Genomic DNA, 15,000 nt, shown 5'->3' with positions numbered 1-15,000 from the left:
CAGCTGGCCAGTTAAACCCACCCTTGCCACCCTTTCTCCTTGGGCAGAATCCAGTGCAGACCATCCCAGAAGAAGTCCATTAACAGGGCCTGAATGTTTGCTAGCAGATTTGCCGGCGGATCCACAAATGCCAGCTTGTGCCAGAGAGACGATGCTGCCAGGTTGTTGATGACCAGCGTTTGCCCCCTGTAGGACATCTTTGAAACCAGCCACTTCCACCTGCTCAGTCTGCCCTTAATGTGCTCTACAGTGCCTTCCCAGATTTTATTTAAAAACTCGTTACTTCCCAGGTAGACACCAAAGTGTTTAAAACCACCTCTTTTCCACAACAAACCTCCTGGGAGTGTCGGCTCCCCACCTCCCCTCCCCTCAACTAAAACTCCTTCACTTTTTCCCCAATTACCTATCGCTGATGATGAAAGCTCAAAGTCATCTAAAACATAAATTAAAAAAAATATATATTCACATCAGACTGAGACCCCACCATAACAGCCAAGTCATCTGCATATGCTGACAGGTAGAGTGAAGCATTTCTGTGTGGAAAATTAAAACCAGAAAGACAATTTCTTAGATTGATTAAAAGAGGTTCAATAGTTAGAGTGTACAGCATTCCTGGCAGTAAACAGCCTTGTCTGATCCCTCTGTACACTCTAAAAGGAGCACATAAACCCCCGTTAACCTTCAGTACACTCTCAACTTCACTGTACAACAACCTGATCATGGCTATTAAACCAGGGTTGAACCCAAAGCTTTAAAGCACCTTCCACAAGTATTCATGCTCAACCCGGTCAAAAGCCTTTTCCTTCACACCCAATAGCCTGGAGACGTCCAAAATGTCACAAATTAAGTAAACATTATAAAAAATCGACCTGCCAGGCACACAGTACATCTGGTCATGGTGAATGATCTGCTCTATCACCTTCTTCAGTTTCAGAGATAATGCTTTTGACAGCAGCTTGCAGTCAGTGCACAGTAGTGACACTGGGCGCCAGTTCTTCAGGTGGGTCAGGTCTCCCTTTTTTGGCAGCAGGGTCAGGATGGCTCTCCTGCAGCTCATTGGTAGCTGACAACCTCTGACACTGTTCTGTAGGACCTCCAGCATGTCCTGCCCTGTTACTGCCCAGAATGCCTTGAAAAACTCCACAGGGAGACCAACTATGCCTGGCACCCGCCCGTTTTCCATGCCCTGGAGAGCCTCCGGAAGCTCGGCAAGTGTCAGCTCTCTATACAACTCCTTGGCCACTGACTTTGAGAGCTTTGGAAGGTTACTGGGGAAGCTCTCCTCCAATTCCTGTGCCCCTGAACTCTCACTGCGATACAGCTTCGAGTAGAAGCTGACTATCTGCTGGCGAATTTCAGAAGGCTCGAACACAAGATTCCCTGATTTTGTTCGCACTGCATGTATATATTTTTTCTGTCCATTCTTTAGTTCTAAACTGAAGAAGAACTTAGAAGGAGCATCCATCCAAAAAATGCTTTTAAAGCGTAAGCGGACCAGCACCCCCTGTGCTGTAGTGTCCAGCAGGTCGTTCATTTTAGCATTTTTATTTTTGAGGGCTTTAATATGTCCTCAATTTCCTGTGGCCTTTAAGCACTGGAGTTCCACTATCACTATTTCCAGAGCTTTCAAAGATCTGGCAATGTCTCTTGTGACATTGAGAGTGTACTGTTCACAGAATTCTTTGATTTGTGCTTTTGTCACATCCCAACACTGCTGTAGGGAGTTAAAAGCCACCTTCTCCAGTTAAAAACAATTCCATAAAAAAATAAAAGACTCTTCTAAAATCTTTTAAAAGTGTGGTGTTAAAATGCCAGTAGCTGCTCTTAGGTTTTATCTTTTTTTTTTACCTATGGTACACTGAACCATCCAGTGGTCTGAGATTCCTACTGGAAAAAAAAAAAAAAAAAAATTAAGTGTTCTAATCTCGCCAGGCCCACGTGTACTGTCTCTGTTTCTTATTTAGATTTCTCCATATGTCACAGAGATCGTGGGCCTCCACCATCTCCCACAGACACTTACAGGAAGCTGAATTAAGTTCTGCATGGTTCCTGTCTAAATTGTGTGCTGTGGATGTCTGAGGTGGAGCAACGCCCTCTGCGGAGGTCTGGACCATGTCGTTAGCAAAACCCAGAGGCCAGACGCCCTAGGCGAGATTCTGGACAGGATGGGGGCATGTTTGGCAGGGCAGACAGGGTTGGGGGCATGCTCGGCAGGGAAGAAGAGCTGGGTGACATCCTCAGCCAGACAGGAAGGCTGAGGTTGGGCAGCCCCCCAGCAGAGCTCAAGGGCCGGAGGGACAGCTGTTTAAGTAGGTTAATCAAAACCAGCTGGTTAGCCATAAATTGTTCCTGACGCACCCGGAAATACTCAGTTCTCTGCTGGGGACTGAGTTTCAGAATATCAACCTTCTCAGTTGGGTCCCAGAATTGCCGATCTGCGATGGAGCAAGCCTTTAAAATATCGACTGGGTCCATCTTTAGCCAGATTGTTCTCTCAGGGACGCGGCAGGACACGGGTGAATGGCCAGATTATTCTGTCAGTGAACACAGTTGCAGGGCTAGGTGAGTAAGGACCCAAATGCAGGATGCCACAGAAATAATGTGAACACTGAGCAATGGGGCAAGGCAAAAACAAAGTCAAATAAACAGTCCAGGGTCGAAAACACGGGCAAACAGGGTGTTGCAGAAAAAGACAAAACCAAAATCGAAAACAGTCCAATAGGAAAACTCCAATAGCCAGCAAACAGAACAAAATAGGCAGGGCAGAAACACAAACCAAAAAAACAGAGTCCAAACCAGGTAACTAGGGAGGCAGAGCAGAAAAGGGATCAGGAACAGGATTAGAAACAGGATCAGAAACAAAAACAGGTTCAGGAACAGGAACAGGATTAGGATCCAGAGCAGGCAGGGTGGCAAGAGTAATCTCAGGGGCTAGGTAGCCGGTAAGATCATCTAGCCTCGAGCTAAAGCATTGGGTGTCCTTAAATACCGGGAGGCACGGGAAAAACTGCAAAATGGCCGCCGAACCGGACGTGCACACCGTGGATTAGCTCATAAAGCTTTACTCTTTTCCTGTGTTCCCTTGCTCCATTTATAATTAAACTCGCAATGTGTATCCTCTTCATTAAAATGAAATAAAAGTAAACCAAACAAATGCTAAAAAAACCTCAAAGTAAAACTGTCAGGGATCCCCCTGCCACGCCTCCCTCGGCCGCTGTCAGGGATCCCCCTGCCACACCCCCCGCAGCCAATGTCAGGGATTCACCATGCCACGCCCCCCACGGTAGCAGTCACGCTGCCTCGTTATCCCGTGCCTGCCTTGACGACCGACAGCTGTGGCTCATCTAGGTTTAGACTATATAAACTCATGTTCTCGAGTCACAGGCTGTCGGTTCTTGAATGTCCTGCTGGTGATTCCCGTGGCTGCTCAACCGCCAGCATTCCCTGCTGGTTCTGTCTCCAAACTCCGTTCTGTAGTGGATTACTCCTTGCCGTAGGATTCACTTTCATTTCAGATTTTGCTTTCTGTTGAACATTTACTCACGTCGTGGATTACTCGTCCCGAGCGGATATTCTTTGTTTGCTTTTTCGTCACGGCTTAAGAGTGTTTGTTGGTTGAACTGATTACATAAAGACAATGATAGATTTATTTCCGTTCCCGCATCTTCAGCCTGACAGAAGAACCGACCGAAACCAAAAGCGGATTCGCTTGTCCACCGCGATGGATCGGCAGCCGACCCCAGCTTTGGATTTCCCCCGGAAGCACAGCCTTGTGGTTCCGAACTCCTCGCGGTTCGGAACCACAGACGCTGGTTCATGCGAGCTCGGCTGCGCCATGCCCCGCAGCGAGCGTGAGGGGATTTCCGGCTCGTTTCTCCGGGGAGATTAGACTAATTGGGCGGATTTCTGCGGAGCATCGGCGAGTATGTGGAAGAAAATTATTCCCAGTTTCCCTCCGAATGAGCCAAGATCGCCTTCTGTGTTTCCCTCCTGTCTGGGGATGCTCTCTCCAAAACCAGCACATTATGGAGCGCCAAAGGGGGCAATTTTGACTCACTCGCCAAGTTCCTCGGGCTTCTTCTGGGGATGTTTGGGATGGAGGACCTTCACAACAGTCCCCTCAAGGATGAAGGTGCTCCGTCCCAAGGTTCTTCAGAGCGCGTGACTTCATTCCAAGGTTCTCCCAGGTGCGTGACTCCGTCCCAAGGTTCTCCCAGGTGCGCGGCTCCGTTCCCAGGTTCTTCAAGGTGCGCAGCTCTGTCCCAGGATTCTCCAAGGTGCTCGGCTTCGTTCCACGCCACGGAGGGTGCCGCTCAGCTCCAGAGTTCCACCGAGGGTGCCGCTCAGCCCCAAGAGAGCTTGGGTCCAAAGTCCCGGTCCAAAGTCCCCAGGAGTGCTCATCCCAGCCACAGAGTCCCCAGGAGCGCTCATCCCAGCCACAGAGTCCCCAGGAGCGCTCATCCCAGCCACAGAGTCCCCAGGAGCACTCAGCCCAGTCCCCGAGTCCCCAGGAGCACTCAGCTCAGTTGAAAGGCTGCAAAGAGGGCGTCGTACTGCCGCCTGGCTGCAAAGAGGGCGTCGTACCGCCGCTTGGCCGTGAAGAGGGCATCGTACCGCCGCCTGGCCACGAAGAGGTCGTCGTACCGCCGCCTGGCCGGCAGAAGGACGTCGAGCTCCCCTCAAGGCGACGGCTCACCCCGAGCTCCACAGAAGGTGACGTCTTGCCCCCAAGTTCTCCTCAGGGCGAAGGCTCGCCCCTAAGTTCTCCTTAGGGCGAAGGCTCGCCCCATTTTCTCCTCAGGGCGAAGGCTCGCCCCCAAGTCCCCCTCAGGGTGAAGCCTCGCCCCCAAGTCTCCCTGATGGCGAAGGCTCACCCTCAAGTCTCCCTGATGATGAAGGCCCACCCCCAAGTATCCCTGATGACAAAGGCTCGCCTCCCGGCTCCCCACAGGGCGACGTCTCGCCTCCCGGCTCCCCGTAGGGCGAAGTCTCAGCTCCACACAGGGCGACGCCTTACCTCCAGGTTCCCAGCAGGGCGACGGGCCACCTCCAGGTTCCCCGCAGAACGACGAGTTGGCTCCAGGTTCCCCGCAGGGCGACGGCTTGCCTCCAAGCCCCTCTGATGGCGACGGCGGTCCTCCAGGCCCCTCTGACAGCGACGTCGGTCCTCCAGGCCCCTCAGAGGGTGGCACAATATTTCGGGGACGTCGCTCGGCCTCTGGTCTCTGCCCGGGATGTCCTCCAACCTCCGGTCTTTGTCATGGACGCCGTCCAATTCCGGTTCCCCGCCGTGGAGGTCGCTCCGACTCTGATCACCGCCAGAGACTTCGCTCAGCCTCCGGCCTTCTTCAAGGGCGTTGCTCTGTTCCGGGTCTCCGTGCTGGGTGTCATGCCATTCGTGGTCTCTGCAGAGGACGCTACTTCGCCTTGGGCTCTTCCCAGTCTCCCCCGGTCCCATGGCGATGTTTGCCGGGCTTCCTTTCCTGATCGGTTGGAGAAGCCTTCCTCAGAGTGCCCTGGCCCGCATTCCCCGCTGGTTCTGTCTCCGAACTCCGTTCCGTAGTGGATTACTCCTTGCCGTAGGATTCACTTTCATTTCAGGTTTTGCTTTGCTGAGCTGATTAAATAAAGACAATGATAGAGTTATTTCCGCTTCCGCATAATCAGCCTGACACATACACTCTATCAGTCTTCATTTGAGTTTTCCCTATTGACATTTGTTATCAGCTTCTTTAGGCTAAAATTAATTGATCAGTAAAAGCTCCTTCTCGTCTAAAATGTTTTGTATCGTGTAGAAACTGTTTACGGTCCGGGAAAAACTTTACTACTGACACATTTTTCCCCTACCTCGTTTCTTTCTTTTGGTCTGTACTTTTAACAGAGGCTCATCTTCCATCTCAATGTCTCCCCGTCCCGTTTTACTGGTGTAGTGACTGGTGTCTCCTGGCGACAGCGCTGCACCTCTGTGCCTGCCTCTGCCAGCGCAGGCAGCTCCAGCACTGCTCCAGAGTCCACTGTGACTTTTCCAAGTGCACATGATTTATCTGGGTCTAGTTCAGCCAAGCAGGGCTTCTCCCGGTCTGGTTCGGCCGAGCGAGGCTTCTCCCGGTCTGGTTCGGCCGAGCAGGGCTTCTCCTGGTCCGGTTCGGCCGAGCAGGGCTTTTCAGGGGTGGGTCTGTCACTAGTGCACCTCTGGTCTACAGGCTAAGCTTGGGGCTTACGCTCCCTAGGCCTTGTTGCAGCAGCAGTTACGGGGCTTTCAGCAGCAGGCCGAGCTGCAGCCACAGGAGGAACGACTCCAGCAGGTTTAGCTGCCTCCTGCCCCGGTCACTTGGAGACACCGGTGTCACACTGTCTTTTAGGACAGGAGCCGACAAAATGCCCAAACTGGACACATTTAAAAAATTTTTTGCATCAGTGGAAACAAAGATGTTGTAGTCAAACCCATCGACCCTGAACTTAAAGACCACGTTTAGTTCCTCAACATCTTCATTCAAAAGCATAAAAACCATCTGCCTAAAAGGCACCAAGTGTTTAACTAGTGGGGACTTACAGCTGAAAAGGATTTTCTTCATGGGGGAGACGGTTCCCCAGTACCGAGACGCTCTTTCACAGTCGCCTCATCACTAATAAAAGGAGGAACATTTGATAGCAACACCTTTTTAGCAGGAGAACTGAGTGGAGAAACCAGTACACACTCATTATTTATAACAATTCCTTTCTGGATCAGTTTATTCACTTTCTCAATACTGTTCAGAAAAAACACAATTGCACTGTTCATACCGGAGGCAGAGACAATGTTCTCATGTCCCACCACATTACCAGCCGCTAACACACACTTCTTTACACACACACACACACACACACACACACACACACAGACACACACACACACACACACACACACACAGGCGAGTCAAACGCTCACACAGCCTCGCGCTCGGAGACGCCATGCTGAACACTCACTCACTCACTCACTCACACACACACACACACACACACACACACACACGCATGCACAGGCACGCTACCACACAAACACACAGACCCATACGAAATTGTTCCTAGATGTTTAAAGGGAAAAATTGGCAACACACCAACCACGAGAGAGAGAGAGAGAGAGAGAGAGAGCAATAATTATGCATATTTCCAGTTCAGTTTCCTCCAACCTCATAAACATGGCAGTGCTTCTGGGCTGAAGAGTCACATGACCAGCTCTCTCAAGTCTTTTTTCAGAGTTGCAGTTGGAACCCCGTGTGAGTCTCTTTCTCTCTACCCCCCTTTCTCTCTTTCTGTTTCAGTTGTTTTTCTCACCTTCTGTACATCCTGTTTGCATTTCTCCGTTTTCTCATGCAGTTTTTTCTGCTGGTCCGGAGTGACAGACGCCTCGGCCTTACTGTTCGCCTCACGGGACGCCGCCATTTTCTCCTCCTTACAGGCCATGTGATAGATCTTCTTAGCTGTTTCCATCTGCACACACACACACACACACACACACACACACACACACACACACACACACACACACATAAAATTGATAATTTATGTTTCTTTCTTGGTTCCTACACACCTCTCCAATAAGAAGAAGAAGAAGAGGAAGAAGAAGAAGAAATGACTGAAATGACTGATGATTGTGTTTCTCTTTATTTCTCCTTTAAACTGTTTCTATTTTGCACCTAATTATATATAATTTGTGTGTATATTGTATCAGATGTTACTCCAGAGAAACAAAAAAATCACCTAATCCTGGGATCTAAGAGTGATTTTTAAAATGATAAACATCTCCCTGATCACTGATTAGCCTCACCAGCTCCACCAACCCCACCAACTCCATCAGCCCTACCAACTCCATCAGCTTTACCAGCTCCACCAGCCCCACCAATTCTATCAGCTTTACCAACTCCATCAGCCCCACCAACTTCATCAGCCCCACCAACTCCATCAGCCCCACCAACTCCATCAGCCCCACCAATTCTATCAGCTTTACCAACTCCATCAGCCCCACCAACTCCATCAGCCACCAACTCCATTAGCCCCACCAACAGCCTCACCAACTCTATGAGCTCCATCAGATTCACCAGCTCTATCAGATCATCAAATTTCAACATTTTCAAATACTCCAAGGCCAGACAGCTGCATGGCCTTGCCAGAGACTCTAAAGAGAAGAAGATGAAGAAAGAGGAAGGAAAGTGAAATAACAGCAGTGTGTTCCCTCAAAGTTCAGCCCTTTGTAGTAAAGTTCCACTTTTATAATATTGACCCTAATATGAAAATAAGAGTGTGTGTGAGTGGTGTGTGTGAGTGATGTGTATGAGTGGTGTGTGTGAGGGTGTGTGAGTGATGTGTGTGAGTGGTGTGTGTGAGTGATGTGTGAGTGGTGTGTGTGAGTGATGTGTGCGAGTGGTGTGTGTGAGGGGTGTGTGAGTGATGTGTGTGAGTGGTGTGGGTGTGAATTGTGTGTACATATACATTTACATTTGCGGCATTTAGCAGACGCCCTTATCCAGAGCGATGTATAAAAGTGCTTTGAGTTTCTAGTAATGAATAAATCTACACTGTACACCAGATTACACACTTAATATAAATATAAATCTTGAATTCTACAAACTTGAAAAGTGCTAATTTAAGTGTTTCAGGAAGATGAAGGTCTTCAATCGTCGCTTGAAGATAGTCAGGGACTCTGCTGTATGGACATCTAGGGGAAGTTCATTCCACCACCTCGGTGCCAAAACAGAGAAGAGCCTTGAAGTGTACTTACCTCTTATTCTGAGAGAAGGTGGTACCAGTGGAGCAGTGCTGGAGGACCTCAGACAGCGTGGTGCAGTGTGAAATGTGATGAGGTCACTGTGGTAAGATGGTGCTGGTCCATTTTTGGCCTTGTAGGCGAACATCAGTGTTTTGAATCTGATACGTGCAGGTACTGGAAGCCAGTGAAGGGAGCGCAGCAGTGGGGTGGTGTGGGAGAACTTGGGCTGTGGGAGAACTTGGGCTGATTGAACACTAGCCGTGCAGCTGCGTTTTGAATCATTTGCAGTGGACGAATAGCTTTCAGGGGAAGACCTGCCAGCAGAGAGCTGCAGTAGTCGAGTCTTGAAATGACAAGTGACTGAACAAGCACCTGGGCAGCCTGTGTGGACAGAAATGGTCGAATCCTTCGGATGTTGTAGAGAAGAAATCGACAAGAACAAGCCACATTAGCGACATGTGGGAAGAAGGACAGTTCATTGTCCATAGTTACCCCGGGGTTACGAGCAGTGGCTGAAGGGGAGAGCAGAGAGTCATGAAGTGTTATTTGGAGATCTTGATCTGGAGATGAATCACCTGGGATGACCAGCAGTTCTGTTTTGCTGGGGTTGAGTTTTAGTTTGTGACCACTCATCCATGAAGATATGTCTGTCAAGCATGCCAAAATCCAAGCGGGAGCTGTGGTATCTGATGGAGGGAAAGAAAAGATTAGTTAAGTGTCATCTGCATAGCAGTGATTAGAAAACCTATGTGAGGATATGCCTTCACCAATGGAGTGGGTCTAGAGGGAGAAAAGGAGGGGACCAGGTACCGAGCCTTGTGGGACACCAGTGGTGAGTCTGCACAGGGCAGATTTGTGTGAGGGGTGTGTGTGAGATTCCAATTATCTTCTCAGCCTTCTCAACAGGGAAGAATGGTTGCTCTGTGCTCTCCTGAAGTCAACAACCATTACTTTGGTTTTGTCAGCGTTTAGAGATGGGTTGTTGCTCTACTCCAGGCTGTTAACTGTTTTACCTCCTCTCTGTATGCTGACTGGTCGTTCTTGCTGATGAGACCCACCACGGTCGTGTCATCTGTGAACTTGATGATGTGATTTGAGCTGTGCATTGGTACACAGTCAAAAGTCAGCAGAGTGAACAGCAGAGGACTGAGCACGCAACCCTGAGTGGGTTGCCCCAGTGCTCGGTGTGGTGGTGCTGGAGATGTTGTTTCCGATCCAGACTGACTGAGGTCCCCCAGTCAGGAAGTCTGGGATCTACTTACAGAGGGAGGTGTTTAGGGCCCAATAGGCTCAGCTTCTCAATCAGGTGCTGAGGGATGATTGTGTTGAATGCTGAACTGAAGTCTATAACCAGCATTCACACGCATGTGTCCTTATTGTCCAGGTGAATGAGGGCAAGATGGAGGGTAGTTTTGTTCATTGATGTTTGATGGAGCTCCCTGGTCCTTGGTAATGTTGTTTCGTTTCACAGTGTACTGCACTGTATACCGATGGAATGTCAATAAAGCCTACTGGACATGACTTGATATTTACATAGTAGTAATTTTTGTTGGAAAACTGCTTGGGTTTCAGCATCAACATACATCTCAGCTAATCTCAGACACCAAACACATTGTGGCTTTAATTTCCCACACAGACCTGTTCGAATAACTCTTCCATTAGCACTAGTTATGTACCTAAATCATACAAACTGGCAGTTATCAACCCCCTAATTAAAAAACCTGACTTTCACCCTGTCAGCCGTCCAACTACAAGCCAATATCAAACATCCCCTTTATCTCCAACATTTTAGAAAAGGTTGTAGCACAGCAGTTCTGCTCACATCTAGTGAGGAACAACATTTATGAAATGTATCAGTCAGGATTTCGGCCTCATCATAGCACAGAGACGGCGCTAGTTAAGGTGGTAAATGACTGTTATTGGCCTCTGATCAGAGTTTTGTCTCTTTACTTGTGTTGCTCGACCTCAGTGCAGCTTTTGACTCCATTGATCATAATCTCCTGCTTGCTGGACTTGAGAACATTGTTGGAATAAAGGGAACAGCTCTCTCTTGGCTCAGGTCTTATTTGACTGATCGCTATCAGTTTGTTGATGTAAATAGTGATTTCTCCACACTCTCTAAGGTTAAGTTTGTTTGTTGTGTTCCACAAGGATCTGTCTTAGGCCCACTGCTTTTCTCTTTATATCTGCTGCCTCTGGGTGAAATTATACATAAACATGGTATTCACTTCCATTGCTATGCTGATGATACACAGCTGTATATTTCAGCAAAGCCAGATGAGAGAGATCAGCTTAATGTTGAGGAGTGTGTTAAGGACATTAGACATTGGATGCTTGATAACTTCTTTCTGCTCAACTCGGAAAAGTGGGAAGTACTTTTACTAGGACCACATGCAGATAGGAGTAAACTTTCTGATTACGTAGCATCTCTGGATGGTGTTTCTCGTGTTTCCACGCCACAGTATCTGAGTGAACTTCTGGACCAATATGATCCTCCACGCCTACTCAGATCAAAAAGTGTTGGTACATGAAATAATGAAGGCTACAGCAGGAGGCTGACCTTTCTCTTATAAACCCCACAGTTATGGAACAGCCTTTCAATCAGTGTTCGGGACTCAGACACAGTCTCAGTGTTCAAGTCAAGACTGAAAACATATTTATTTAGTGGAGTGTTTAGTCAGTAGGTGTTTGTGAGGTGAAGGAGCAGATCTGGAGGGATCATGGATATAGTGTGTTTGGTGAACTGGGATATTTGGATGCTGTTGTCTCTTACATTTACATTTGTGGCATTTAGCAGACGCCCTTATCCAGAGCGACGTACAAAAGTGCTTTGAGTCTCTTGTAATGAATAAATCTACACTGGTACGCAAGATTACAAACTTAATATAAATATAACTCGAATTCTACAAACTTGGAAAGTGCTAATTTAGGTATTTCAGGAAGAGGTAGGTTTTCAGTCGTCGTATGAAGTTAGTCAGGGACTCTGCTGTACGGACATCTAGGGGAAGTTCATTCCACCACCTCGGTGCCAGAACAGAGAAGAGCCTTGAAGTGTACTTACCTCTCATTCTGAAAGAAGGAGGTACCAGTTGAGCAGTGCTGGAGGATCTCAGACAGCGTGGTGCAGTGCGAGATGTGATGAGGTCACTGAGGTATGATAGTGCTGGTCCATTTTTAGCTTTGTAGGCAAGCATCAGTGTTTTGAATCTGATACGTGCAGCTACTGGAAGCCAGTGAAGGGAGCGCAGCAGTGGGGTGGTGTGGGAAAACTTGGGCTGATTGAACACAAGTCGTGCAGCTGCGTTTTGGATCATTTGCAGTGGACGAATAGCATTCAGGGGAAGACCTGCCAGCAGAGAGTTGCAGTAGTCAAGTCTTGAAATGACAAGAGACTGAACAAGCATCTGGGCAGCCTGTATGGACAGAAATTGTCGAATCCTTCGGATGTTATAGAGAAGAAATCGACAAGAACGAGCAACATTAGCGACATGGGAAAAAAAGACAGTTCATTGTCCATAGTTACCCCGAGGTTACGAGCAGTGGCTAAAGGGGAGAGCAGAGAGTCATGTAGAGTTATTTGGAGATCTTGACCTGGAGATGAATCACCTGGAATGATCAACAGTTCTGTTTTGCTGGGGTTGAGTTTTAGTTGGTGAGCACTCATCCATAAAGATATATCTGACAAGTCTCTTCACTCTCACACGTTCACTCAGGTTTGTTGATGGGGGTGTGGTGGGTCGTCTCTTTTTCCAGAGATCCCCATGTCTGTGTTAAAGTGGTTCTGTTTCTGCCTTTTAGTTATGCTGCTATAGCGAGTCTTGCCAGAGTCCGAACTGCACAGTGACATTAACTTTCATACAACAATAAGGACATAATAATCCATATCATTCTCTTCCTGTCACCCCTCTTCCTCTCTCTCTCTCTCTCTCTCTCTCTCTCTCTCTCTCTCTCACTCTCTCACTCTCTCTCACTTCTCTCTCTCTCTGTCGAGTTAAACATGCTCCTAAGGTACCCAAAGAAGTGTGTAATTGGTACGGTATCTGGGTTTCCACTTGGGTCATGGGCAGGTGCGTCACCAAATTGATAAGACTGCAGCGAATACAGCCTGTCCAAAACCCAAGACCAAAAAGGAGGTGAGATGGGTTCTGGGGCTGGCTGGTTATTATCTAAAGTTTGTCCCTAATTATTTAGTTGTCCCCACCCCGCTGACTGAGCACCAGATCTGGTCGAGTGGATGGAGTCATGCCAGCAGGCTCTTTTTTTTTTTGGGTGAAAGCTGCACTCTGTGGACCGCTTTTACATTCTCCTAAATTCTCTCTCCCCATTTGTCTTGCAGACTGGGGGCTGGGGGCCGTATTGTCCAAGGTGGTGGAGGAGCATCCGGTGCTGTACATAGGCAGTAATTTGTCAGTGCAGGAAATTCGGTACAGCACCATGGTGAAGGAGTGCCTGGCCATTAAGTGGGTGGTCCTCACCCTCTGATTCTATCTGTTTGGACCACCTTACTGTCCTTGCTTGACCTGAACCAATCGCTCTTATACAATGTAGATGTGTTTGAGCTCAAGTTCTCCACATATTCATTTTTTTGGCTGATGAGATTGCAGGAAAGCAGTTTGTATCCCAACATTCTTCATTGTGCTTCACAGGGTTCCTGATGTTCTTAAATTCATTCTCACAGCCCTTCTTCCTCCAAAAATCAAGTTGAATTATTTTCTAATACTGATTAATCTGATCTGAGAGTTTTATTCCAATTTTGTTCTAAATGAAACAATAACTGTGTTATATTGTGTAATTTTATATTTCTGCTGCTTTCTGATCATCCTGCAACTTCCTTCTGCTTCCTTATTATCTGCCAGATATTGCTGTTGTGATGTTCAGCTGTGCAGAGATAGTGAGCTGCAGTTTTATGAATGTGCCTGGATAATACAAAACTCATATTTTGTACTATTTTGATAAGTACAAAGATTTTTGTCCATATTTATGGATTAAAGACAAACAATATAATGTTTATACATATAAAGTGGATGAATATTAAATAACACAAACTCTGTAAAATATTTCCTGTAAATATATATCAATAACTTTATTCCATATCTGATCATTATAACGTGTCTGAATGATTTCAGTTTTAATAAAACTGTAACTTTAGGACTAACATTATTATTTTAATGTTTTTCTTCTCACCTCTTTAAGTTTTTTGGCCCATGGTTTCTGAGCTTTCTTGAAACCTTCTTCTGCCTCTTTAGTTTCCTTGAAGCCTCCAATCATTTGTTTATGGTAGGAGTCCTTCTGCCAGTTCTTCACCTTTTCCACGTCCTCATTCAGCAGGCCATTCTTCACCTCCTGGTGGAGCTCGCTCACTTTATCTGCCTCAGTCATCACAGCCAGCCAGGCTCGCTCCACAGAACCATACTGAGGTCCTACAACAACACTTCACATTAATACACACCAAAACACCCTTATCTGAAATCATCACACAGTTAAGAAAGAAACAAGAAGGAAAAAAAAGGGAAAATATGTGTGTAATCACGTCACAACCAGGAGGTATAAAACGCACATGGAGTGAAGCCAGCACCAGCCTCTGTTTGTTCACAAAGTGTGGCATAGAGACACAGCGTCTCATTTTCTCAGGGAACTAGGGTTAGATACGTAACCTGGAGACGTTCCTTTTCAGGAACTTGACCTGCGTTGAGTGTGTATGGGCATGGCTAGGTCGAAGAACAGAGGGGCCAGGAGTGGCACTGAGGTCCAGGTTGTAAAACCGGACAAAGGACAGCAGAGTGGACCAGCCAACATCTTCGCAAATGTCTTGGAGGAGTACCTTTAAGGACCAAGCCTCCAGAAAGGAGGGGGCCACAGACAGGGCCTGCAGATCTCTGATTCTCTTGAAAGAGCAAATGGCAAACAAGAACACTGTCTTGATTGAAAGGTGCCTCCAAGATGCCTCGGCCAGAGGCTCATAAGGGGGCTCAGACAGAGCCTAGAACATGACAGCCAGCTCCCACTCAGGCACTCTAGGTCACACCAGGGGCTTATGCACCTCCAGCTGGTGGCTTATGCAACTCCAGCTGGTGGTGCTCACACCACAAACAGAACAGGTGCCATCTAGCGGCATACAACCTCGTAGTGGAGGGAACTCTGAATTGGAGAGGGGCCACAGCCACAGTCTCCACAATTCTGGGAGGGGTGGACTATGGCACCTCTGGCCTGGGAGAGGAGATCCCTCCTTAGAGTGAGGAGCCTCTCAGGAAGGG

General features: G+C 47.7%; 1 protein-coding gene across 2 annotated transcripts in view; it reads right to left on the bottom strand.

Annotated features, from left to right (window-relative positions):
• Nucleotides 1–15,000, bottom strand: part of LOC124398994 (protein kinase C and casein kinase substrate in neurons protein 1-like) — a 56,914-nt gene that overhangs the window by 6,321 nt on the left and 35,593 nt on the right. For both annotated transcript variants that reach the window (XM_046869601.1, XM_046869602.1), the window contains exons 4-5: nt 13,931–14,166; nt 7,315–7,470 (exon numbers count right to left, since the gene is read on the bottom strand). In XM_046869601.1, coding sequence (XP_046725557.1) covers nt 7,315–7,470; nt 13,931–14,166 — 392 coding nt within the window. The remainder of the gene's footprint in view (nt 1–7,314; nt 7,471–13,930; nt 14,167–15,000) is intronic.

Source organism: Silurus meridionalis, chromosome 16 (genome assembly GCF_014805685.1).
Source record: "Silurus meridionalis isolate SWU-2019-XX chromosome 16, ASM1480568v1, whole genome shotgun sequence".
Classification (NCBI taxonomy): Eukaryota; Metazoa; Chordata; class Actinopteri; order Siluriformes; family Siluridae; genus Silurus; species Silurus meridionalis.
Note: the sequence above shows the minus strand (reverse complement) of the source record. Positions and strands in the feature narration are given on the sequence as shown.